The 24,103-nt window shown below is 54.5% G+C and overlaps 1 protein-coding gene across 1 annotated transcript in view; it reads left to right on the forward strand.

Annotated features, from left to right (window-relative positions):
* The window catches only part of MFSD4A (major facilitator superfamily domain containing 4A), a 32,018-nt gene extending 8,276 nt beyond the window's left edge, over positions 1 to 23,742 (forward strand). Inside the window, exons 2-10 of the mRNA XM_040636515.1 lie at positions 3,996 to 4,194; positions 4,843 to 5,103; positions 8,155 to 8,323; positions 8,762 to 8,877; positions 10,144 to 10,317; positions 15,048 to 15,195; positions 18,760 to 18,830; positions 20,056 to 20,176; positions 21,290 to 23,742. Coding sequence (XP_040492449.1) covers positions 3,996 to 4,194; positions 4,843 to 5,103; positions 8,155 to 8,323; positions 8,762 to 8,877; positions 10,144 to 10,317; positions 15,048 to 15,195; positions 18,760 to 18,830; positions 20,056 to 20,176; positions 21,290 to 21,345 — 1,315 coding nt within the window. The 3' untranslated portion in view covers positions 21,346 to 23,742. The remainder of the gene's footprint in view (positions 1 to 3,995; positions 4,195 to 4,842; positions 5,104 to 8,154; positions 8,324 to 8,761; positions 8,878 to 10,143; positions 10,318 to 15,047; positions 15,196 to 18,759; positions 18,831 to 20,055; positions 20,177 to 21,289) is intronic.
* Positions 23,743 to 24,103: the final 361 nt, after the last annotated feature.

Consider the following 24,103-nt stretch of genomic DNA (forward strand, 5'->3'; position numbering starts at 1 on the left):
CAATGGCCAGGGGATGACCCCAGGGAGGGAGCAGAAGAATGTAACATCTCACTGACTTCGCATAACAGCCTCAGGAGGCAGAGCTTACCATCCCCATTTTATAAAGGAGCTAAGTATTCACCCCTAAAAGCTCAGAGGGGCTGTGTGTCAATGCCTTGCCCCGAGTGGCCCACTGGGAAGTGGCAGGGTTAGGTTCTTTTTAAAAAAATTTTCAGTTGAGTATAGTCGACATACATATTATATCAATTTCAAGCGTACGACATAGTGATTTGACATTTTTATACACTGGGACTGGTCTGATTATACATCCTACTACATTTGTGCTGCCAAAGCTGTTTTGACATTATTATTCCATAATGTTCAATTACCCACATTCCTGGAAGGGGCCGTTGACCAAACCATTAAGTGACCAAGCCAATTAGCGTATTTCAGCCTGGCTCTAGGATGTATCTGGGACTTCTTTTCTCTTGGCAGCTGTATGCCATTCTAAAGAAATATGTCCAGGCTGAGTTTTGGAATGCTCAGGCACAGCCTGGCTGAAGCAACTGGGGAGGGCAGGCAGTTGCTGGGATGGAAACACAGGCTTTCCTGGGCCGCAGCTGTCCCCAGGAAATGGGGACACGTCTCCATCCCCCGTGCCCAGGAACCACAGGCCCAAGATAGGCTTTGCCCTCCCCAGCCTCGGCTGGTAAGTGGCAGGTTCGAATCATGCCCCAGGGGTTGGCAGGAGATGCGGGAAGGGCCTTCCCCGGCCAGTTTCCCTCCAGCCTCTCCTTTCTGTTTTCTCATCCCTTCCTGCCTGTCCCTGAGCCTGGGAACAAAACTCTTTCCTGTGGGCATCAAATGTCCTCCAGAACAACAAGGTAAAAAAGTACACATGGGAGAGAGGAGAGGCTGTCGGGGCAGCCCACCGAGACCTTGGCCCTTCCCCATCCCTTCCCCAGCCTCCTGCTGCCCCGCCGGCATCCCAGCCCTGCCTCAGGCTTTCTCTCTGGCCTCTGTCTCTGTCTCTGACTCTCTCTCCCTCTCTGTGTCACCCACTAATACTCCCGCATCAGCCTCCTAAGTCTCCAGGCCATCCTGTGTGGGGTGACAAGGCAAGCCATCCTCATTTGACCGGCAGCAGCCAGCACCCCTGGATGGAACAGCAGCTCGGGGCCAAGCACAGTGCCAGGCACGGGGGCCCGCAGTGAACAGGCTGCAGCAGACACCTTGGGAAGCTTGCCACGGAGCCAGCAGTGACATAGGAAGGGTCTGGAGCTGCCAGGACACTCGCAGAGGGACCACTGGGGGCTCATGTTCCAGTGACCACAGCTGTTCATCTCTGCTTTGTAAGCCTGCATTCAAGGCTCTAAGGACTCTGGCCTCCCGCTCCCATCTGGCTGCCCCTGTCTCAGGCCTAGCTGAGTCTATGGCCCAGCACCAGCCCTTTCTCTCTCTCTCTCTCTCTCTCTCTCTCACACACACACACACACACACACGCACACGCACTCTCCCTCCCTCTGCATGCCCCCTTCTCCATGGATAAGCAGCATGGCCTAGGGATTATCAAAACAGAAGACCTGGTTTTGAGCCCAGACTGTTGGCTACTTTCTTAGTCTCTCTCAGCCTTAGTTTACTTGTGGGTCCAACAGGCGCAGTGGCAAAGCCTACCGCCTCGGGCCTGTAAACAGGTGTTCACTTAGCTTCATTTCTTTTCTACTAGCTCTCCTTCTACTCTACGCTTACTTTGATCTAGGTCTGACTCATCTTCAGGACTTGGCTACTGGGCTGATTTTTTTTTTTTTTTAAGATTTTATTTGTTTATTTGAGAGATGGCACGAGAAGGGGGTCAGGGCGGGGGGGTGGGGAGGGCAGAGGGAGAGGGAGAAGCAGACTCTCCACTGAGCAGAGAGCCTGACACAAGCTCTTGGTCCTGGGACCCTGAGATCAGGGCCTGAGCCAAAGGTAGACACTTAACCGACTGAGCCCCCCAGGCACCCCTACGGGGCTGATCATGAACCACATTCATCTAGGTTTTTCAGGGCAACAATGATAATGTGTTAACTCTTCAAGAGAGTCCGTGCACTTGACTTGGGGCAGAGTGATGAGCGAGGTGGTGGAAAGGTCACCCCATCCTGTGTGCCCGCTCAATGGGGAGAATAGTTGAGGGAGAGAGAGGGCATCCTCTTGCTATCCCTGAAGTCAGGCCAGCCAGGCGGCTGCCCGGTCCATCTTGTGCAGGCAAAGGAGAGGGAAAGACAGAGCAAGCGATCATGAGAAGCCTGCCGTTTTCATCACTCGTGGAGATGAGGGCATCCCCTCTGTGCTGGGTGCCAGGGAGCAAAGGGAGACTCGAGGCCAGGTTGCAGGAGGCAGAAATGCATGAAGCTCAGCGGGCAGCCCAGGCTGTCAGCTCTGGGGGCCCACAGAGCAGGGGTGCCGGGGCGAACCGGGGGCCAGAAGAGACCCTCCCCACAACAGCACCCTCCCTGTACTCCTCCTAGTGTCTGGGGTGAAGGGTGAAGGGAGTGCCCCCTCCCTGCTCACAAAGAGTTGGGAACAGGCAAGGGTCATGATCAGTGATCTCCCCAGCAGATCAGCCTGGAAACAAGAAAAGAGAAAATAACGAACTAGTTCTACCAGCAGAGGCCTTCTGATAAAGGATTTAATCAAAGATGGGCCAAAAGGAGAAGCAGAGAGCCATGGGGGTCAGAAGCAAGACCTTCTGGGAAAAGACGTAGCTAAGAGCTCTCCTGGGGGCTTCCCTCTTTTCCTTAACGTGCTGGAAACTCGGGTCTTCTTGCCACATACCTCTGCCACCTCTCCAGTTCTGGCTGCCACAACAACTTTACAAAATCTGAAAAATTTTCTTTTATAAGCTCTCTTTTCCAGAACCTTCTTTTGTTTTCTTTTTTTAAGTAGGCTCCATGCCCAATGTGGTGCTTGAAATCACAACTCTGAGATCAAGAGTAGTATGTATCAAGAGCCAGGCTTCCCCAGAACCTTTTTGCTACCCAGTGTCCTTCACCCACATCAGCCTTTCAGGGTGGTTCTAGAAAACACAAGGCATCCTTCCTTTGTCAGAGTCTGGTTATTAGGTAGGGTGTACCAACAAGATCTTGACAGAGCCCTAGACATTCCATTCACTGACTCGCTCATGGGGGAACAGGCCCTCAGCCTGCCTGCTGTGGGCTCCTCTGTGGGAAAAGTCACCTCCCAGACACCTCTCTTTGGGGACAACCACAGGACCTCTCTTCCAGAAACTGCAGAGTCAAGATCTCTGCCCGAGGGCCGGAGGGGGGGTTGTTGTGCCGAATTACCCAAATACCTTGGCTGTGGGCTTTGGTTCAGGTGGTTTAGTTGGCGCCTGTGAAGGACCTGGCCGTTTTGCCATTCCTGTGTTGGGAGAGGGCACTGCGCCCAGCTGGTGAGGGGAGGGGCTCGGGTTCCACCCCAGGTCCCATCTCTACAGTTCCCTGTATACGGCACAGGACCCTGGAAATGCTCAAAGCAGACGCCCCTCGAGAGGGACACAAATACGTATATAATAGTTTATGAGTAAACTATTTATTTATTTATTATTTTAAAGATTTTATTTTTAAGTCATCTTTCCACTCAACGTGGTGCTCGAACTCACAACCCCGAGATCAGGCGTCCCATGACTCTATGGGCAGAGCCAGCCAGGCGCCCCCTGAGTAAACAGTTTCCAATTGCTTGTGCGTAAACCAGTAGCGGTTACACTTTGTCTGGCGTGTGCTGTGTGCTCCCTCACGGTTTCCCGAGTTCTGACAGCCGCGCTGTGACGGAGGGGTTGCTACCTGAGAAGACTGGGGCACCAGAAGCATCTCGCCTGCAAGCCCCTAGCTAACGACAGAGCTTCCGCAGTCCGCAGCCCCCTCCCCCCTCCTACCAGAGGCTTCCCCGAGGCTGCCCAGTGCAGGGAGGGCCAGGAGGGGGCTCTGTGTTCCAAGGCCCTGGGCCCCTCCACTGACCTCACCCCTCTGCTACTGCAGCCTGGCCCAGTCGTTATGGGCCCTCTTCACGTCTTCCCTGGCCATCTCCCTGGTGTTTGCCGTCATCCCCTTATGCCGGGACGTGAAGGTGCTGGCCTCTGTCATGGCGCTGGCGGGCCTAGCCATGGGCTGCATCGACACCGTGGCCAACATGCAGCTGGTGAGGATCTATCAGAAGGACTCGGCCGTCTTCCTCCAGGTGAGCCCACACGTGGGCAGGGGGCTGGGCCGCGGGGAGCTCCCTGGCCTCAGGCCCCCTCTCCCTTCCCTAGTTTAGGCCTGGTGGTGATGCCCAAAGAGCCCCAGAGATTCAGTTCAGTGTGGTCGCTTCCAGCTGGGCCACACTGGATCACGATCTTTGGACTTGGGTCTCCTCATCTCTAGAATGGGTCACGCTCCCTGTGTGCGGGGTGGTCACGGGAATCTAGGCGCCCCGGAGAAGAGGTTCTCTGTGAACCGGAGAGTGCCATGATGGCATGATGGGAGGGCTTGCTGTTTTCTCGGCTCCTTCCTCCTCTCTGTGTTCTCTTTCTGTCAGCCCTCCTCTTTATCAAGCCCCCTCCCCTTTGGGGTGTTAGCTGGTAGATGTTATCATGGGGACAACCCCCAGTTGTGGTTAAGATTTGGGAAAGAAGGAAGTGGGAGGGAGGGGAATGGCCACTGTCACCCAAGTTATCCCAGGCCAGAAGATGGTTGAGAGGAACTTCTCTCCTCGCCTCTCCTGCTTCCCTATTGCTCCCCACTCTTGGGGCCAGGAGGGGCTCCCCAGATGGGACACGATGTGGGGATGGGGTAGGAAGCCTGAGCCATCCTCCCCCCATCCATACCACTTCTCTTTGCTCCCTAGGTTCTCCATTTCTTCGTGGGCTTTGGTGCTCTGCTGAGCCCCCTAATTGCCGACCCCTTCCTGTCTGAGGCCAACTGCTTGCCTGCCAATGGGACAGCCAACAGCACCTCCGGCAGCCACCTATTCCACGCGTCCAGGGTCCTGGGCCAGCACCATGCTGAGGCGTGGCGTTGGTCCAACCAGTCGCTCTCCAGGCTGCCTCCACAGGATGGAGGAGGGACCCGCGTGTCATACGCCTTCTGGATCATGGCCCTGATCAATGTGAGTGCCACAAGGGCAGGGCTGGGTGGGGCCAAGTGGACCGCCACACCTGCCAGCCCATACCAGCTCCCAGTGCAGCGTCTTCTGGTTCTCGGCAATGTGCTGGCTGACGTGCGCCCCGGGGAAGGCAAGGGGATGGGAAAACTGAATGTGAAGGGGTCACAGGAGATCATCTTGAAGGTCCTCGATTGTGACAATCCATGCTTGTGATCTCAAGGGAGATAGAGCCATGAGCGGGTTTAGCACAATGGAATCAGGGTCAAACTTTCATGCCATTTGAGGCTCCACAGGAAACCGGCTCTTTTCCTCCAAGGCCAGACGAAGTAGATCCTGGGACAGAGCCCTGCAGGACATGTCAGGCTGTTCCCCCGGGTCCTTAATCGCCGGTGGGATTCTCCTGTGCCCTGCTGTGAGGTGGGCTCCTGCGGAGGCCAGGGGATGGACAGGAGAACCTCTGAGGGATCCTGCCTACACCGAGGCTGTGACGGAGCAGAGCAGAGAGACCACTCACTGTGACTGGGCCAGTGACTGAGGCCGCTCTGTACCCCAGCTGTCGTCCTCCCCTAGCAGCCTGACTCTGTCTCTGGCTAGAAACCTCTAGTGCTCTGCAATTCAAGACAGGTCCCCCCCCTCCCACACACACACACCAGTAGCCCAGGCTGGGGCCACAGGCCCAGGTGGGGAGACACCCCTGCCCTCTCTGCAGCTTGGGAAGCGCTGCCAGGAACACCAGCAGCAGCCCTGGTTTCCTGGCTTGGGCCCAGCCTGGGCTGGGGGTGCAGAGTATTCGAGGGGGCATTTGCTGGGCTGTGGGTGGGAGGCACTGGATGGCTTGTCATGACTTAGGGCGTCAGTTGGCTCCGAGCAGACTTGTCACCCCTCCAGAGGGAGGCAGGCTGGGTTCAGGCACCCAGCTGCCATGGGGCCTCAAGACAATGCGGTGCATATGGCACTGAAAGGGGCCTTGGGATTATCCAGTCCCACGGAGAGGCAGAGCAGGGGTGACATGCGTCCCTGGCTCAAGGGCCTGATAAGTGGCTAGCAAGACGCTGACTCCCCACACCAGCCTCCTTCCTGCTGCCCCCCAGTCAATGCTCTTTCTCCTTTCTTCTCCTTTGTAACTTTCCTTGTACGAGAATCTTCCCTTGGGGCCCTCAAAAACCCACGCCCCTCTCTTGCTCTCTCTGTTTGCTGCTGCTGCCGATCATTGCTTTGGAAACAGTCCAGCTTTGGGCCTGTGGCTGCCAAGGGGGAACCTGCGAGGGGCAGGAGCACTGTCCGTACAATGTCGAAGCTGAGACTCCGGGACCAGGAAGCCGGAAGGTCCAGTTGAAGTGGAGGTCTGTTTTCTCTTGCCCCACGAGGTGCAGACTGGAGGCACTTTGTTTGCTGCAGGATGTCCGGACTTTTTATATTGGTTTGTTTCTGAAGATAAACAGTACACCACAGAAGAGGATGGGGCCGTGCATGCTTGTGGGTGTGTACACACACACACACACACACCCGCACAGCCCACCCCGCACGCTCTGAGGAGCTTGCCTTCTCCGAATGGGCTTTTTATAAAGGCAGGGTGCACTCTAACTGGCCACAGCAGCCAATCCCCTGTGAAGTCCTTCCCACCGCTCGCCTCCCTGGAAAGCCCCACCTGCAGTGACCAGGCTCTTTCCAGCTGTTTCCCCTTGGCCTTCACTCAGGCTTTCTGCCACTGCAGACCTCTGTGTGAGGGTTTCCTGTTCCCCCCATCAGACTGGAGGGAGGGCTTGTCTCCCCCATCAGACCTGGACTCCTGAGGTCAGGGGTCATCTCCTCCCACTCGGGCCTGATGTGCAGTGCTCTCTGGGCATGTCTGACCTGGACTCATCTTCTAGTGGGGAGGGAGGCTCCCAGGTGCCCGCAGGGAGGTGTCAGCACGGAGCCGGTGTTCCGGGGGGCCCCGGGGAAGATGCCCCAGTACACCAGCCTGCCTCCAGGGACGGGGGGGGGGGGGCCTCAGAGCCGCACGGGCCCTGCTGCCTCCCACGGCCACAGCAGCTTTGCCCGTCAGGACAGAGGGGCCCGGGGGCCTCTGGGGAGTTTCCGCAGCTCCCCGGGCTTCCTCTCTTTCCTGAGCGAAAGGAACTGGGATGAAGTTGCGGCAGGAAGGGCAGAGGTCGGACTGGATGAAGAGCTTCCTGGCAGCAAGGGTGGTTAGATGCAGGCAGGGCACCTGAGGGAGGCGGCGGCGGCTTCTCCAGGCAACCGCGGAGGCCGGAGACGTTGCTCATTGCTCTGGGGGGTTCCCGAAACCGAGTGGCTTAGTGTAGGTAGCAGTGCATGGAACGCTGGGCTGGTGTGTGCGCATGTGGCTGGAAGAACACCTCTTCCAATCAACAGCAGCGCGAGTCTCGGCTTTCCAGTTTGCACACGAGGCCCTTGAGGAAAGGCTCTGCACCTGCTCAGGTGTGACATCACCCAGGCAAGCCCCGAGGGGACACCGGCCCCAGACAGAGTCAGGGTGCCCGGGCTCCTGTCCAGTCTGCCCGACGCCAGCCGTGTGACCGGGCACTAACGCTCTCTGGGCCTGGAGCTTGGGGCCTTGTAGCAGGTTATGACTGAGTGATAACTTGGAGCCTCAGTCGCCCCATCTGGAAAATGGGGATAATAAACAAAAGCAAACTGTCTTTGTAAAGTGTCACGTGATCCATCAGCACCAAGGAGTGTGGGGGCATTGTTCAGGATAAGGATCTTAGAAACGAGTTTATCTCTGGCACTTCTCCTGTACCAGAGGCCTGGTGGGAGTCCAAGTTTTGCATGTGACAAGGAGCTGTCTTCAGGAAAACGGATGTGGTTAAGGTTGGGCCACAATTAAACCAGTCTGCCCCGGGTCAATACACCTGGCGGCATTAGCCAGGGACAGCGCATAAGTGGACACCCTTGGAAAAAAGCTGTCTTCCGTCAGGATGTGCGGACACATGCCGTTGGACGATGTGGAGGTGTCTGCAGTGGGCCAGGCATGGGAAGGGGCCAGCCTGATGGGAACAGGGCTCTCCTGACCGTCTGCCCACCCCCCAGCTCCCGGTGCCCATGGCCGTGCTGTTTCTACTGTCCAAAGAGCGGCTGCTGGCCTGCTGCCCTCAGAGGAGGCCGCTGCTCCTGTCTGCAGATGAGCTCGCCCTGGAGACGCAGCCTCCTGAGAAGGAAGATGCCTCCTCCCTGCCCCCAAAGTTTCAGCCACACCCAGGTGGGGGCTCTGATGAACTTTCCCGCCCACAGCCCCACACCGAGGCTTCTCTGGTGACCCCTTCCCCCAGGGGGTGAACGTAGATCCCAGGTAACGGTGGCTGGAAACGAGCCGTGGGCACTGGTGGTCTCGCGAGGCAAGAGCTGGAGCGACCCAGCCAAAAGCATGGGGAAGGCAGGCTTGTGGCTGCAGCCTCCGTTCTGCCTGAGCCGGCCCGTGTGACCTGGGCCAAGTTACTGGATCTCTCTGAGTCTTGCATCCACCAGGACTGAGATGGACGGGGGCTGTCCCTAACAGATGGTTGGAAGCTAGTAGAAGGTGGGAGGCAGGATGGGGTCCCCATTCTGCCAGGCCCTCTACCTGCCAGCCGCTTCCCCTGGGCCTGCAGAGGGGAAGGAGCCGAAGCTGAGACTCACCCCTGTCCTTTGTGTCACCCAGGCCACGAGGACCTGTTCAGCTGCTGCCAGAGGAGGAACTTCAAAGGGGCCCCTTCTTCCTTCTTCGCCATCCACGTCACTGCGGCCCTGGTCCTGTTCATGACCGACGGGATGACGGTGAGCCTGCCCCCCTCCCCTGAGACTCCAGCTGGGGGTAGCAAGAGAAAGAGCCAAGCATCAAGGTTTCCTAGAGGCCTCACCTCTAGTACAGTCGATTCAAACAGTTACACTAAATAAAAGTCCTGGGGGAGACTGTCTGCAGAGTTGTTCGTAGCCCCTTGGTACTATGGTCTTCTGTCCCAGCCCATTGTCTTTATTTTCCTTAACTCTGTGGCTAGAAGCTTCTCTGGTTTGTTACCAAGGCTGGACTACCCATATTTTTTTTAAAAGGGCAGAGCCCAGGGGCACCTGGGTGGCTCCGTCAGTTAAGCATCTGCCTTCCGCTCAGGTCATGATCCCGGGGTCCTGGGATCGAGTCCCATGTCGGGCTCCCTGCTCAGTGGGGAGCCTGCTTCTCCCTCTCCCTCTGTCCCTCCCCCCACCTTGCTTGTGCTCACACACTCTGTCTCAAATAAATAAATAAATCTTTTTAAAAAATAAATAAATAAAGGGGCAGGGCCCTGTTCCTCCAGGTAGAGGTCATGCCATGTAAACTCGAGGGCACACTGCTTCCTGGAACACATTCCAAACCCTGGCTTCTCGAGCCACGTTGTAAACAGGCTATAGGCAGGACCTGAGCCCAGCTCTGTATTCTGCTAGTGACCTCTGTTACCCTAGTGTCTCTTCCCAGAAGTCTCTTAGGAGTAGATCAGGATCCTTTCGAATGGCTGATTGATTAACCGATTGCCGTATCAGGGACTCTCCAAAGAGAAGTCCCTAAGAAGCAGATGACCCAGTGCTAGCCCTGGTTGACTTCCAACTCAGTGTGGCCTTGGGCAGCTCACTTCTCTCTGCCCCCTCATCTGTAACATGAGACAGCTGTGGTACCTTCCTTCAACAGTAACCCTTCTGTGGAATCCTCATAAGTGAGACATGTGGTGGAAGTCTGCCGTGGTTGAGGGGTGGGGAGCAGTGCCCGTACGCCCACACCTCTCGGGACCCCCTGTGGAGACCGGAGACACCCCCCCCCCGCCCCCCGCCACGGCATCCCGAGGCCTGCAGCTCTGGGCAGGTGCAGTCTCTACGCTGTGGCTCCGTGGGTCCTACCTCAGCTCGGGCCTGCATGTGGCATGTGATCCTGGCTCCAAACCCCCCTTTCACTGAGCCTCTAGGAGCAGTACCAGTCCTTCCTCAGCCCTCAGCACCCCTGCCCCCAACCTGGGTTTCCTTTGCCGAGGGTCCAGCGGCGCTGCGGCGTGCTCAGCAAGGCCCGTGTCTCTGCAGGGGGAGTACTCAACCTTCGTGTACAGCTATGCAGTGGAGAAGCCGCTCTCCGTGGGGCACAAGGTGGCTGGTTACCTCCCCAGCCTCTTCTGGGGCTTCATCACCCTGGGTCGGCTCATCTCCATTCCCATCTCCTCCAAAGTGAAGCCAGCCACCATGGTTTTCATCAACGTGGTAAGTGGCCTCCTTTCACTTCTTGGAGACACAGGAGGACCATTCCCTCCTGGCCTGACCGCTGCCCCAGGACATTTGCTCCAGACTGGACTCTGCCAACAGGGAGGGAAGGTAGTAGGGGGAGGAGAACAGAAGCGAGAGATGCTGGTGAGGAAGGGACAGGTATCCAGAAGGTGAAGCCTATCTGTGTGACCTTGGAAAAGTCCCTTTCCCTCTCTGGGCCTCTGATTTTGTACCCATCAAAGAAAGGGGCTGTAGGAGGTGGTCACTGCTGAGTGGAGCAGATCCCAGTGCACGGCCTGCCAAGATACAGGCGAAACAGGTGCTGGCCTTGGTCCTCCTGTGTCACCTTGATGCCCAGCTGGTCAGAGCCCCATGGCCAGCAGAGGCCAAGGATCCCCTGGCCTTCAGAACCACCATCTCAGGGCTAGAGCCTCAGAACCTGCATCTTGAAACTTTCCCAGATGATTCTTAGTAGCCATTCTAGAATGTACGATGGCATTCAGGGAACCGGTCTGCCTGCAAGGCTCAAGCAGTAGGGTCAGACCTTCGACCTGATGTGTGTCCATGTCACCATCTACGACAAAGGGTCTAGATTACAGACTCCTGTAAGGTCCTCTAGCCCAGCCTCCCTCCCTCCAGGGCTCCAGTCATCTCTCTAACCTCCCCTCCAGGGAGTCCACAGTCTGCTTAAATACCTGCTGTGACCGGGAGCTCGCTCCCTTACCAGGGAGCCCAGTCCACTGTCAAAAAGTACTTCCTTGGGTTGAGTTTCCAGCAGAAAGAGGGTCAGGAAATACTGCTGCGGCTACAGAGATCGGAGACCATGAGCTTCAAGAAAGGCTCTTATACTTGGCCTTGTGCTGGTCGATGACCTCTAAGAAAGAAATTTCTATTCACCATAGATGGGAGGTAGTGTCGGTAGAAACCAAACTCAAGAGGGAGAGGAAGACGGGAAGTGGAGGTGTGACTACTGCAAATATTTCTGAGCTGGAGAGAGTCCTGTCTGACAGGAGCCTGTGTGAGGCAGAGGAGAAAGGGAGGAAGCCTGTGAGGAGGGGTCCGGGCGGATCATTGTCAGAGAGGACGGCCCTGCGGCCCTGCGATGGGAATGGGGATGGAGAGCAGTGGAGAAGGGAGAGTTAAGCTCAGTGCGGAGGAGGCTGAGGAGGTGCCCCAGGGAAGGAGCAAGACTCCACAAGTCCTGGCTGGAGAAGAGTCGGGGTACCCGTGCTGCTGGTGGCCAGCCTCTGCGGGATGCAAGGTCAGCGGCTTAGACAGAGGACGGTGGGGGAAGGAGAGCGGCCGAAGCACCCACTTGACGTAGGCACTGAGGACAAAAATGCATCTGGACTGCTGGTTTTTAAAAGGAAAGTCAGATTCCTGGGCCCAGCCCAGACTTCATGAACCAGGGTGACGAGGGGAGGGAACGTAGCCATCTTTATATTTAACCTACACCCCAGGGGCTTCATGTCCTCAAGCAAGCTTGGGAAAACACTATCCTAGAGCAAATGACGTCCAAACACATTAGGCGTGCTTCTGGAAAATACAGATTTCCGGGCCCCTCCGCCAGAGAGTCTGATGCAGGGTGCGGAGAGGAGCCTTGCCATCGGGATCGTTTTCAGGGCTTTGCAGCTGCCTTCGGTGGGCACCCCGTCAGGATTACCGTCCGACAGCCCTGAACGAGTTCCCTGGCGCTGCACCTGCCCAGTGACTGTCACACAGTCCCTGCGACTTCTCCGGAGCAGTCCTCTCGTGTTTGAAGGAACGGTCACCCTGCTCTCTGTTCTCCTGGGTCTCCACAACCACTTCCTGGTGAATGGATATGCACCTCGCGCAGGGCCTGTGGGGAGCTGCAGGGGACTGTCTCCCTCGGGAGCTTCCAGCCAGCTGGGGAAGAAGATGGGCAGGGGAGGGGTAGAGCAGGCCCGGCCCCGAGGGTCAGGAGGGTCAGGATGCGGCTGGCTGGCAGGTGGGAAGCAGGCCGAGTGGGAGGAGAACTGCTTGGTGGAGTTGCTAGTTCGCCCTGGGCATGCGCAGGTGTTTTCCAAACTCCCCCAAGTCTGGAGAGTTTCAGGGTGACTCTTCAAGGCTTGCCTAGAAATGTCTGGTTTGAAAATGGGGTGGCCAGGCGGCAGGAGGGGAGCGAGGGCAGCAGCTTCAAAACACTGGTTCCGCGCCAGGCATGTAAGTTGGGAGCTGACTCTCCAGAAGGTGCCGCGAGGGGCCAAGGTGGGGGAGTGTTCCAGACAGAGGACGCTGCTGGTTGAAAGGCCCAAGGGGGAGCTAGCTGGGTGGGAGCATGGTGGGCAGGGCCGGCGACAGGGAGCAGAGGGAACGGGTTGGCGCAGCAGACATGGGCTAGATCCTGCAAGGTCTTGTAAGCCAGCTTTGGGGTTTTATTCACAGTGGGAGAAAGGCAGGCCTTTAGAAGTTGGTAAGCAGAGAATGGACATGTTCTGCTTTGTGTTTCAAAAGCGCACTCCCCTGTCCTGTGTGAGAGTCGACCTGGGAAGGGCAAGAGTCAACAGGGAGCCGGTGAGGAGCCCCTCTCGCAGTCCCGGCATGAGAGGCAGCGGCTGGATGAGGGTGTCAGGATGGGTTTGGAGAGGTACACGTTTTTTGGGTGGAGTTGATAGGACTTGCCCTTGGCCTGAAGGTAGGCGGGGAGGGAATAAGGAACCGAGGACTACCTTGGTTACAGGGCCTGTCCGCTGGGTGGATGGGGATGGCATTCACTGACATGGAGGGGGGGAAGAGTCGGTTTGGGGGAGCAAAGGCCAAGTTTGGACCACGCTGTCAGTCAGCCAGTCACCTATCAAAGGGGCGGAATTACGTGCAAGCCTGGCGCTCTGGACACAGGTCAGGGATGGATTTAAGAGGCTGGGCGTAGAGATATTTGAAACCGGGGCTCTGGACCGACAGGGAATGCAGACAAGAGCCAGGAGCGTCTGGGGCCGCGCCAGCTTTTAAAGATTGAGCAGAGGAGGAAGAAAGAGCAGTGAGGCTGTGGGGCCATTTTCTGTGCCAGAGAAATACATTATATTTGGAACCTTAAATATGTCTACTGCTTTCGCGTTTTTACTGCATGAGAGAAGTCTTGCGCTTTGCTTCTCCGTTGTGAAGAGCGGGTGTCTCCTTCAGCCGCCATTTGCAGTGGACCCCCCTAGGGTGGCAACTCTTCGCAGGCAAGGCCTCTGAGTCTCGGGCTCAGACGGAGAGACCTTGCAGCAGAAATTGAGGGGCTGGTAAAGAAAGGTAAAGAGTTGGGGGCTCATGGGTTGCAATCGCTGGCTTCGTTCCTCCAGCTGGAGCAGGTCCCTGGGATTTGCCTGGGAGGGTGACCGTCCCTTCCCACCGCACAGGCTCAGTTCATCTGTCAGTGGGCCGGGGCGGGGGGAGGGGGGTGGGTCTGGATGTGGTTTCTTTCACACCTTCTTTTCTTTTTTTTTTTTTTTTTTTTTAAGAAACAGAGGTACTCACCCAGGAGATTTTTACCTGAAAGCCCTGGTTTTCTGTGGAAGACCCTTATGTCTGGAGACATTAAGGAAAGCTCAGAACACGCAGATACTAGGACTGATCATTGTGTAAAGAGTCCCAGTTCAAGAGGCCCTGCGTGGCTATCATTTCTGCAGCGCTCTCCAGGGTAGCTCTGGTAACCCATTTTGCAGACTAGGGGGCTAGAATTAGAGAGACCGAGGACTTCAAAGCCCCAGACTTGGTACTTACACCTGGGTCTTCTGCCTCCAGACCCCAGCTGCCTGAGTTTCTTCCCAGCAGCATTTTGCATCAAAATTACTCAATGTTGGGGCGCCTGGGTAGCGCAGTCGTTAAGCGTCTGCCTTTGGCTCAGGGCGTGATCCTGGCGTTCCGGGATCGAATCCCACATCAGGCTCCTGGGCTGGGAGCCTGCTTCTTCCTCTCCCTCTCCCCTGCTGTGTTCCCTCTCTCGCTGGCTGTCTCTCTGTCACATAAATAAATAAAATCTTAAAAAAAAAAACAACTCTCAATTTAAAAAAAAAAAATTACTCAATGTTGACATAAAAGCATTTTAAAGGAATTTAGAAAAAGAGTGACTTAACAAAAATATGCCCATGTGACAGAGACCCTTTCTGAACCAGAAAGATCTCTGGTGTCTGAGCCCATCCCAGGGGCCTTAACCACAGGCTGGAATCTGCTCACGGGAGTCTGAGCTGAAGCTGGGGGAGCCAGACTGCCACAGCCAGCAACCCTCTCCCTGGGAGGTCTCCCTGGATGCCCAGAGATTGGGGACCCCGCCACTTACCCCCACTACCACCCCCAGCCCTGCCAGCCTCTCCTGCTACCCCTGGCCTTTCTCTGTGAACTCATGGCTTTTAAGGCAAGAAAAGCAGTGGAGAGCGGAGAGCTGATGGCTTGGCTGGAATTACCTGTGCTCACAGATGAGACCTTGGGGACAGGCAGTACTGCCTCGCCAAGCGCTTCTTAAGTGTGGATGGCAGGCCATCTGCCTAGCTGTCTGGGTGGCTCCTTCCCCCCATCCCTCCACCGCACCCCCCCATCCGCTGTCTTCCGTTCCCAGAGCCTCCTCGGCGGAGACCAGGCCAGGGGAAGGTGCAGTTCCCAGGTAGTCCACAGGGAGGCGTCCTGGTCACACAGCGGCGCTCTAGGTTCAGCGCGGACCTTTCCAAGTTGGGAGCCTGAGGCCCAGTTTTCCCCTTTGCTGACACCCTCCATCTCTGCTGTCACAGGTCGGCGTGGTGATGACGTTCCTGGTGCTTCTCGTTTTCTCCTACAACGTCGCCTTCCTGTTCGTGGGGACAGCCAGCCTGGGTCTGTTCCTCAGCAGCACCTTCCCCAGCATGCTAGCCTACACGGAGGACATTCTGCAGTACAAAGGTGGGTGTGCAGGGGCGCAGAGCCACCCCCCCCCCCGCGGCTGGGTGACACATCCTCCCCTTCCAGCTCCATCGCTGCCCTGCCCCCTCCAGAAATGCCCACTCCCCTCCTGACTCTGGGGCCAACTGCTTGGCCGGGGTGGGGGGGGCCTGTTCTGACCCATGTGGCTTTCCCCCATCAGCTGTACACCTGTGTCATGTGATTTCAGGCCCCCGAGAAGCAGTAAGCTCCTCTTTCCTGTTTTCTTTTCCCCGTGGTAATGTCTCCTGACCCACAGCTGGCATTTGGTGTAACGTGGGTGTGCTGGAAATTCCAAGTCCAAAGACCAGCAAAGTGGCCCAGGAAAAGTGATGGCCTAGGAAAGGGGTGATCACTTACCAGTAATAGTACCTCCTCGCTTCGCTGTGCTTGTGGAGGTTTTTGGAAGCCCAGAGGATTAGAACAGTGCCTCCACCCTCGATTTGGGTTGTGAGGATGGGGTTCTTTGATGTCAGAAACCTCAAATTCTCTCCAGTAATCTCCCTCCCGTTTCTGTAGCCTCCCAACGGCATATAGTAAAGATCTTTTTTTAAAATGAGTTAATTAAAAATAATTATACTTTGAACATTTAACATTACCCTTAGAAGTCACTACAGTGCCGTAGGGTGTCCGAAAACCAGCGTTGCAAAGGAGTGATTTCTTTAGGGGAGTAGTGGGGGAAATGGGTGTAGGAGGCATGGGGGTGGCCCGAGCCATTAGAGCTAAAACCAACTCAGCTACCCACAGTAACAAGAGATGGGAGGCCTGGATCCTTGAAATCTAAGGATGATCACCAAACCTCGAGTGAGTAAGGGAAGCAGTGAAGTAACTTTGGTATCCCATGTCACACGGAAGATCCCAGAGTTCTAAGTGGTCAACTAGTGTCAGAGTATAGGAGCTCCTGGCTGACTCCGCCCATACAGCATGCGATGCCTGACCTCAGGGTCGTGAGTTCAAGCCCCACCTTGGGCGTAGAGCCTACTTAAAAAGAAATTAACAAATCAACTAAGCTAAATGTTAGAGTATAATAACAATAATAACACTCATTGGTATTGGTTGATTCTGCCTGCAAATGATCGCTCAAATCCATCCTCGTCTCCTCTCTCACCATCCCTGCCTTAGGTCAGGCCTTTCCTATCACGGGCCTGCTTGGAAAGCTTCATGGTGCCCAGCCTTTCCCAGTTTCTATCACCTCCATCTCTGCTTTGGCAGGTCTTGGCCTGTCCCCTTCCCATTTGCCTCCCTCCGTAGTTCTCAGTGCTGCTCCCACATTAGAATCACCTGGAGTGGGGCGCCTGGGTGGCTTGGTCAGTGAAGCGGCTGCCTTCAGCTCAGGTCATGATCCTGGGGTCCTGGGATGGAGCCCCACATTGGGCTCCTTGCTCAGCGGGGAGCCTGCCACTTCCCCTGCTTGTGCTTGCTCTCTCCCTCCCTCCCTCTCTCTGTGTCAAATAAATAAATAAAATCTTGGAAAAAAAAAAAAAAGAATTACCTGGAGCGCTTGTAACAAACCCCAAGGCCTGGGCTTTCTTTCCACAACGTCCGATAGAACAGGTCCGGAACTACTGGGGGTTCTGAAGTGCAGCCCAGGTAGGACCACTTGGGAGGCCGTCCCCCGCACTGCTACAGAGGGGTTCCTGTGAAACACAGAGCCGGTCACAGCCTGCATGACTTCCTGTGGGGCTCTTTTCCTTTCTCGCGCCTCCTCTCACCCCGCTGCCACTGGGCCTGCATGCTAGCCATGGTGAATGACCTGCTATTCTCTGCCCAGAGTGCCCACTCTCCTCTGTCCCTCTCTCTCCACCCCTTCTGGAAGCTTCTCTGAAGCCCCTTGAAAAGCTGTACCTTTCTCAAGGCTTCTGTACCTATGTTATCTGTGTCCTCTCCTCGACGACGTGCTCCCGACGTGCGGGCACCACAATGTCGGTCCTGCCTGCACACTTTCTGGCTTTGTGACCTTGTACAATTCCCTTTTCTTCCCCTTTCTGAACCTGTTTTCTCATCTACAAAATGGGGGTGCACGCACCTACCTGTGGGATTGTTTGTGCATTAGGGGAGATGAACACTTGACTTAGGGGCTTAACTGCCTCACAGGTGCTCTCTGTATGTTAACTCTGGTCATCTGAGTACTCTCAGCGTTCAGCTCGGTACCTGCTGCGCAGAAAGTACTGGAAGGTTTTTGAATGAATGAGCGGCATAGACATGGATGCTACTGGAATTCAGAGAAGGGAGTGACCAATGCTGAATCCACACATAGCTTCACAGAGTTGATGGGACGGGGAGCTGGCCCCTGATTTGGAAAGGCAGGAGGAAGGAAAAGCATTCCAGGGAAGGGTGGGGCGGGGGCCGTGAACAAAGTAACAGCAAAGGCAGAGAGAGAGAAATGTAAGCCAGTCCAAAAGATCTTGAACCCATAGTCAACAATGATGATCCCTGTTTTTTCAAAAAACACTAAGCATCTACCGTATGTTGGCCACTGAACTAAAATTCAAGGCTCGGTCCTGCATCGTGGGCTTGTAGACAGACCGTGGGGGGCGTGGGAGAAGGGTGGAGGGGCCCAGGGAAACGCAGGTTTAGGGCCTGGGGGAGGTTCCTAGAGGAGGTCTGAAGGAGGAACTTAGAAGATGAGAGGAGCTTGGCAGATGTGGGGGCACGGGGGGCACGCTCAGGAGGCGGTGAACGCATGCGTCGGAACCTGGCCTGGCGCAGGACTGCGCAGGGGCGGGAAGTGGGTGGTTTCTCCCGGCTGGAGGGCCTGGAGGGTAGATTGTGAGCAGGGGCGAGAGGCGTCTGAGCCCTCCGCAGGGACAGGTTATAAAGGGCCCTGCAAACCACGTGACAGCCTGGGGTCTTTATCCTGCAGGCAGCGTTGAAGGGGTGAAGCAGACAACTGGCGGGGTTTCGCGGGTTCACGGTGTGCCCACACAAGGCTAAGCACTGCCCTGTACTGCATCGGACTTCCCATGGGGCAACCCTATGGAGAGGGTGTTTGTGCCCGTTTTACAGAAGGAAACCGAGGCCTAGAGAAGGGGGGAACGGGCCTCAGGTCACACGGCTAGTAGCTGACTCTGCTGGGCCCAGGACCCGAGTCTGACTCAGAAGCTTGGACTCAGAAGGTCTGTGCCATGTTGCCGGAGCAGGCAGAGCTGTGGCCGGTCAGTGCAGCACAGGGGCAGTGAGGACATGGGTCTGCCCGGAGCAGAGGGCTGGCCAGAGCAGGTCAGGAAAGCTTTCTGGAAAGGCAGGTGGCAGCCAGATTGGGAAGGATCCTTCCTAATGCCAGGCTGAGCAAGTTGGAATCTACCCTGAAGACAACCCTGAGTACTGAAGGTTCTAGAACAGTGAAAACATAGTGACAGCAGGACCTAAGCATTCCCAAAGCAAAGTTAAGGACTAGAGTCTGAGAAATCGGAGGAATTCGAAGTAGTCCTCTTATGCCATCATACCATTTTCCGAAGTCTTCCCAGAAATAATGGGGGTTATACCAACTGACTTGGTTCTCCTTAACTTGCTTTTACTAACCCAAATCCTTCTCTTTGGGGTCAGGCTGTGCGACCACGGTGCTGGTGACGGGGGCAGGAATTGGCGAGATGGTCCTTCAGATGCTGGTTGGTTCGGTATGTGGGGAAACTCTAGGGGAAGGGGCCAGCATTTGGGGAGCTCCCCTCCGAGCAGGCGGGAAGATGCAGCCAGCCACCTTCTGAACCCATGCTGTCCCTTCCCTGAGGGTCCCGCCCAGCAAGCAGGGCCCCCACGATCTATTACCTGTTTCTGCTTCTGAGCCAGCTTTGAAAGCTGAGCTTCCGAATGTGGGACTTGGAGATGTGAAGGGATGTATGGTACAGTCCAACGCAAACACAAGGCCTGTCTGGGAGCGGGGCCAGCAGGGCCCCGTGGGAATGTCCGTTAGCTCCCAGCGCCTGGGATGGGATTGAGGGGGGACGGGAGTTTGTTTCCCACCCCTTCTCAACCGACCATCCCCATCCCACCTCTCCTAGCCTTTGGCCACCCTCCACGGGGCCCAGCTCCTGCCCCGATCAAGGGCCAGCCCTCCGACTTCTCTTCAGATAGACCCATGTGTCATCTGTTCACCAGGAGAAAAAAATACATCTGCTTTTTGTTGAAGGCTCTAAGGCGTGCATGTCATTCCCCTTTTTACAAAGGAGGATATTGAAAGTCGGGTAAATTAGCAGCTTGCCCTCGGTTAGTCCTCCTTCTAATAAGTGACAGGACGTTCAAACCCAGGTCTCTCAGTCTCCCACATGCCCCTAATCACAACCCTCCTTCCCTCTTCTGGTGCCCTGCCCGGAGGGAGAAGGGCTGTGTCGCAATGACGTGATGTCTGGGGTTTGCTTCGGTGTAATCTAGTGCAGGGAAGAAGTCGGGGGGTGGAGGTAGGGGTGGGGTAACAGAGGAAATTGGTGCTGAATGTTAAAGTCAGGTGATGGGTCCATGGGAGTTCCATAACCACCTTGGCCTGTGCTTTCCATTTCCCACGATAAAAGGATATGTATAAAATCTTTTGCAAAGTTCTGGTTAGGCCTTGTGGGTTCAGAGTTTTAAGGAAGATATGGAGATTTCCAGAAGGTTCCAGACAAGAGCTAGCAGGGACGGCCGGGGTCATGGGGTGCAACCCCTGCCTCAAAGCAGGATTTCTGCCTCCTCCAGAAACAGCCTTGAAGCGAAGCCAAGACGGCCCTTCTACCCGCGGTCCTGCCCAGCGGTGTGCCGGGCGGGCCGCCACCTGACGGAGGAGCGGGCCAGGGGTTGGAGGAAGCTGCTCCCTGCAGTACGCCTTCGTGTGCGGCTCTGATGGTCTGTGTCTGTCTTCCCCTCTGGCAGGTATTCCAGGCTCAGGGCAGCTACAGTTTCCTGGTCTGCGGCGTGATCTTTGGTTGCTTGGCTTTCACCTTCTATATCTTGCTCCTGTTTTTCCACAGGATGCACCCTGGACTCTCATCAGGTAAGGAAAGAATCCGTGTCTACACAAGAGCGGGGGAGGCTGTGGGAGATGCTGGCCATCTTAGCACGCCACAAAGGCTATTCTGGTCCAAGTACAATGCAAGGAAATGTTTATCTTTCTACAGCTTCCTTTCCCCCTCTTCCTGCTCTGCCGCGCGATTGTCTGCACCGGACTCTTAGCACAGGAGGGAATGGGACGGGCTGACTCATGGTTTCTCCGTTAGGAGAGGGGCATGGAGTGTGAACTTGGCTTCCTGCGTCCCACCATGCCATGGGACCACGGGCCAAGAATCTCTTTCCAGCCCGTGTGGGGCCCTGAAAGGCAGAGTCTGCCTCCTTGGCTGGAACGCGGCCCAGAAGCCTAATTGGCCATCTCTTTGCAGTTTAGGATTTTGACTCTAGTCCAGAGTTCTTTTTCAAAAAGAGGTCCTTTGGGCCAAGTGGCAAAGGAAAGCTCCTTCAGGGCAAAGATGCCTCCTAAGAATAGTCTCGTTCCTGGAGACCCCAGGCAAGGGGAGTCCCAAAGCTATTTTCATACCCCTGAGCCTCCCTGCCTCCCTGCCCTTCTGCCCAGAGATCTCAAAGCCCCAGCAAGCGTATCAGCTCTTCATGGAGCCACTTCTTAAGAGAAGGTGCCCAGGCAGAGCCCTCATACTCTCCGTGAGAGCAAAACAATCACCAAAACAAGGGGAAGGGACAGCTATCCGCGGTCCTCTCGCTCAGGCAGCCGCTCAGTTTAAAGGCCCAGAAGAACAATGGGGCCCTGAGTCCGCACTACCTGTAGCCTTGCTCCCTGAGGTGGCAGGTACATAGCCTAGCACTCAGCACGGAGCCTTCATTTAGGTTCGAGAAATGTTTGAATATGCGATGAGTAACACCTAATGAGCTCCCTATTCATGGGAGACAAAAAGAAACCTCTATTCCTCAAGCCCTAGACACTAGTCTTAACAAACTCCCTCCACTGGTTTGCCAGAACTAGTAAGTCTGACTTTGGACTTGGCTCCCTGCGGAGCCATAGAATGGTAGAGAAACAAAAGCCTGGGGAAGCTCTCAGAAGGAACTGATGCAGCCCATCAGAGCTGCTAGAACACGCTCCCTGTTTTTTCTTTCGTAGTTCCTACCCAGGACAAAGCCCTAGGAATGGAGAGTTCAGAGTGCTACCAGAGGTAAAGCTGGGTGAAGGGGGCCGGCGAAGACTGCCAGGCTCTTGGAAACCAGCACAGACCGAAGTGTGCGAGACAGTTGGGGGAGGCATGGAGGCCATCTCTCCACGCCTTGGCTCGGGTCTTCTCCACTAATCCTTGGTTGGGTACAAGAGATTAAATTGACTTCTGGTACCTGGATCCTCCTGGGGCAAATCATTAGAAGTTTACCAGATGGATATTCAAGTCCCCTTCCCCTTCCCTGGTTTGGACCTTTGGTCAGAGCTGTCCAGGATACCCAGATAGGAAGGAAGAAGACAGCCGTGAGCTTCACTCCATCGGCCACCTCTTGCATGGACCACACCCTGCCTGGGTTTGAAGATCACATTTAGTTGAAGTTTGGAAGAATAAGTTGAAATTGTAAAGTTCAATGATCATTGCTAGATGTAGATATATTTTAAATTGGTCAAAAACAAACCCCAAGTTATTCCCTGGCATGCTCAAAGAATGTATGTGCTTTTTACTTTTTGAGAGTCCGAAGTCCCTCAAATTCCGGGTGCTGATATCAGTAATTCATGTAACATCTCAAACATCGTAGGGAAAGTGACTCTTGCTATCTTTGGGACACTAATTCGGTGGTAAGCTGGGCTAGCTCAGACTCGCTTCCAAAAGCCGATTGTTAAAATTTCATTCCGAGAGCTGGTTGTTAAACACAGCCATTATTCAAAATGAAATTATAGAAACTTACAATTAATTACATTAAAAACAAAGGTCATAACCACTCAAAACTCATCACTTCCTTGAAGTTTTTTCACGTGTATTGTGTCTGTGTAGTGGAAAGTGTGCTTCTGAGCACCTCCTTCCAGCAGCACTTTCAATGATCATGTGTTTGGTGGCTGGAGATGGGCCATGTGGGAATATTCACCCCACAGAAACTAGCAAAGGCTCTCCATCCTGGCTTTTCTTCTGCTCCCCCTCTCCACCCCCGCCAGAGCCCATCGTTAAACATCCATCAGCCGACCACTGCTAAGAGGCAATGCCAACTGGCCCGAAGTTTCTGGGAGAACGGGATGAAGAGTCTGTTTTTCTTTTTTTCTTTTTTGTTTTTTTTGAAGAGTCTGTTTTTCTTGACTGACATTGCGCATATAAAAGGTGTAGAAACAGCACTAAGAATTTCTCGAAACTAATTTAAACTTGTCATCTTTTATAGAGGAAAAAAAGCTCTTTATACCATGTCAAGTTGTTTCCTTTAACAAAAAGCTGGGGTGCCGAGCACACACGGGGCAACACACTGAGGAGGAAGCGCTCCTGCCCAGAGAGCGTCCCCTGGTGACCCAGAGAGAATCCCAAGCCGGCCACTTGGAAAGGGTTAAGAGCACTGAGGCTCCGTAAGGAGTGAAATGGCTATTACCTGCAGATTCTCTGTGTAGGTACAAATGTACCTGTATGAACAGGGAAGGTGGATCGAGGTTCTCAGCAGCAGGTGTAAGCGGTGTGCCCCACACAGACCGGTGTCTGGACCGGTGTCTCCCAGATCTGTGGCACTGGTCCCGTCTGCCAGCACCCTGTGTGCTGATGGGACTCAGGGGGGAGTGAGCCCGGTGGTGGCCTCCCCCTCTAGCCTCGTGGCCCCGGGCAGAGAGATTACAGATGCTCTTCCAGCCTGGCTTTTCTTCTTTTTTTTTTAGATTTAAGTGACATTTCTAAAAGCACGTACCCTACCTCAAAGGACTTCTGAAAGAATTAAGTGACTTTGTTCGAAGCAACGATTGAATGCCCGACAGAAACTGCTTAATCAATGTTGACAATTTTTATTTTTAAAACCTCATTAGCGGCTTCAAAATTGTTCATATGTTTGGTACATATTTATTGTAAGTCAAACAATCCAAATTCTTTTTTGAAAGCTGATGGTCTGAGGTGTCGTTTTAACTAGATCTGTAAATACTTACAAGCATTTGATGGCTGCCAGACTTAAATGTGAGTGACTGACCTGGACAAAAAAGAAAGTTGTATTTTTCTTGTGGTTTTTCAAAAACAAAACAAAACAAAAACCCCTTCCTTTTTATACAGATTTAGAAAGAAGAATCATTGACTTTATCTAAGGTGTCATGATTAATTTAAGAATATAGAAAACAAGATTGAAACAAATCTAAGTGTATCTTTCCTGAAATAAAATATTTTAAATTTAATACGTGTTACCCATTATGGACAATGGATTCTTTTATATGAAGCTCAGAAACAAATGACCAAATATTTCCCAAAGAGCGGTCTCTCTCAAACTATAGGTTCCCATGGCTGAATTATTTTAGAAGAAACAAAACTCTCAGGACTGAGAATCACTGCTCCCTCTTAAATATAATCAGAATAAGGGAAGGCAGATAGGTTTTTCTACCACACTTCAAAATCAGTTACAGAGCAAGTAGGCTTTTTACCTGATCGTCCTCCTTTAAAGAGGTTTGACATTTCAGAGTGCAGCCCGATCACCCTGTGCCCAGGTGTCCCTCTGCTACTCGGAGGTGGGAATCTGATCCATCCGGACACCAGATTCACTAAAGGAAGACAGAGTGAACTGGAGGTCTTTCAGTCCTTCATTCGTTTTAGAAAGACTGATGGAGTACCCGCTGTGTTCAAGGCACTGCTTGTGTAGAGAGAGAGCAGAGCGCGAGCCAGAAGTCCCTGCCTCCTGGAGATTACGCTGCAGCAGAACAGATGGACAGCAAGAACATGCCGCGGGATGAAGGAAGATCAAGCTGGAGGAAGGGGGTTGGAGGAGGGACTGCCAAGTG

This window comes from Ursus maritimus, unplaced genomic scaffold (genome assembly GCF_017311325.1).
Source record: "Ursus maritimus isolate PB19 unplaced genomic scaffold, ASM1731132v1 scaffold_2, whole genome shotgun sequence".
NCBI lineage: Eukaryota > Metazoa > Chordata > Mammalia > Carnivora > Ursidae > Ursus > Ursus maritimus.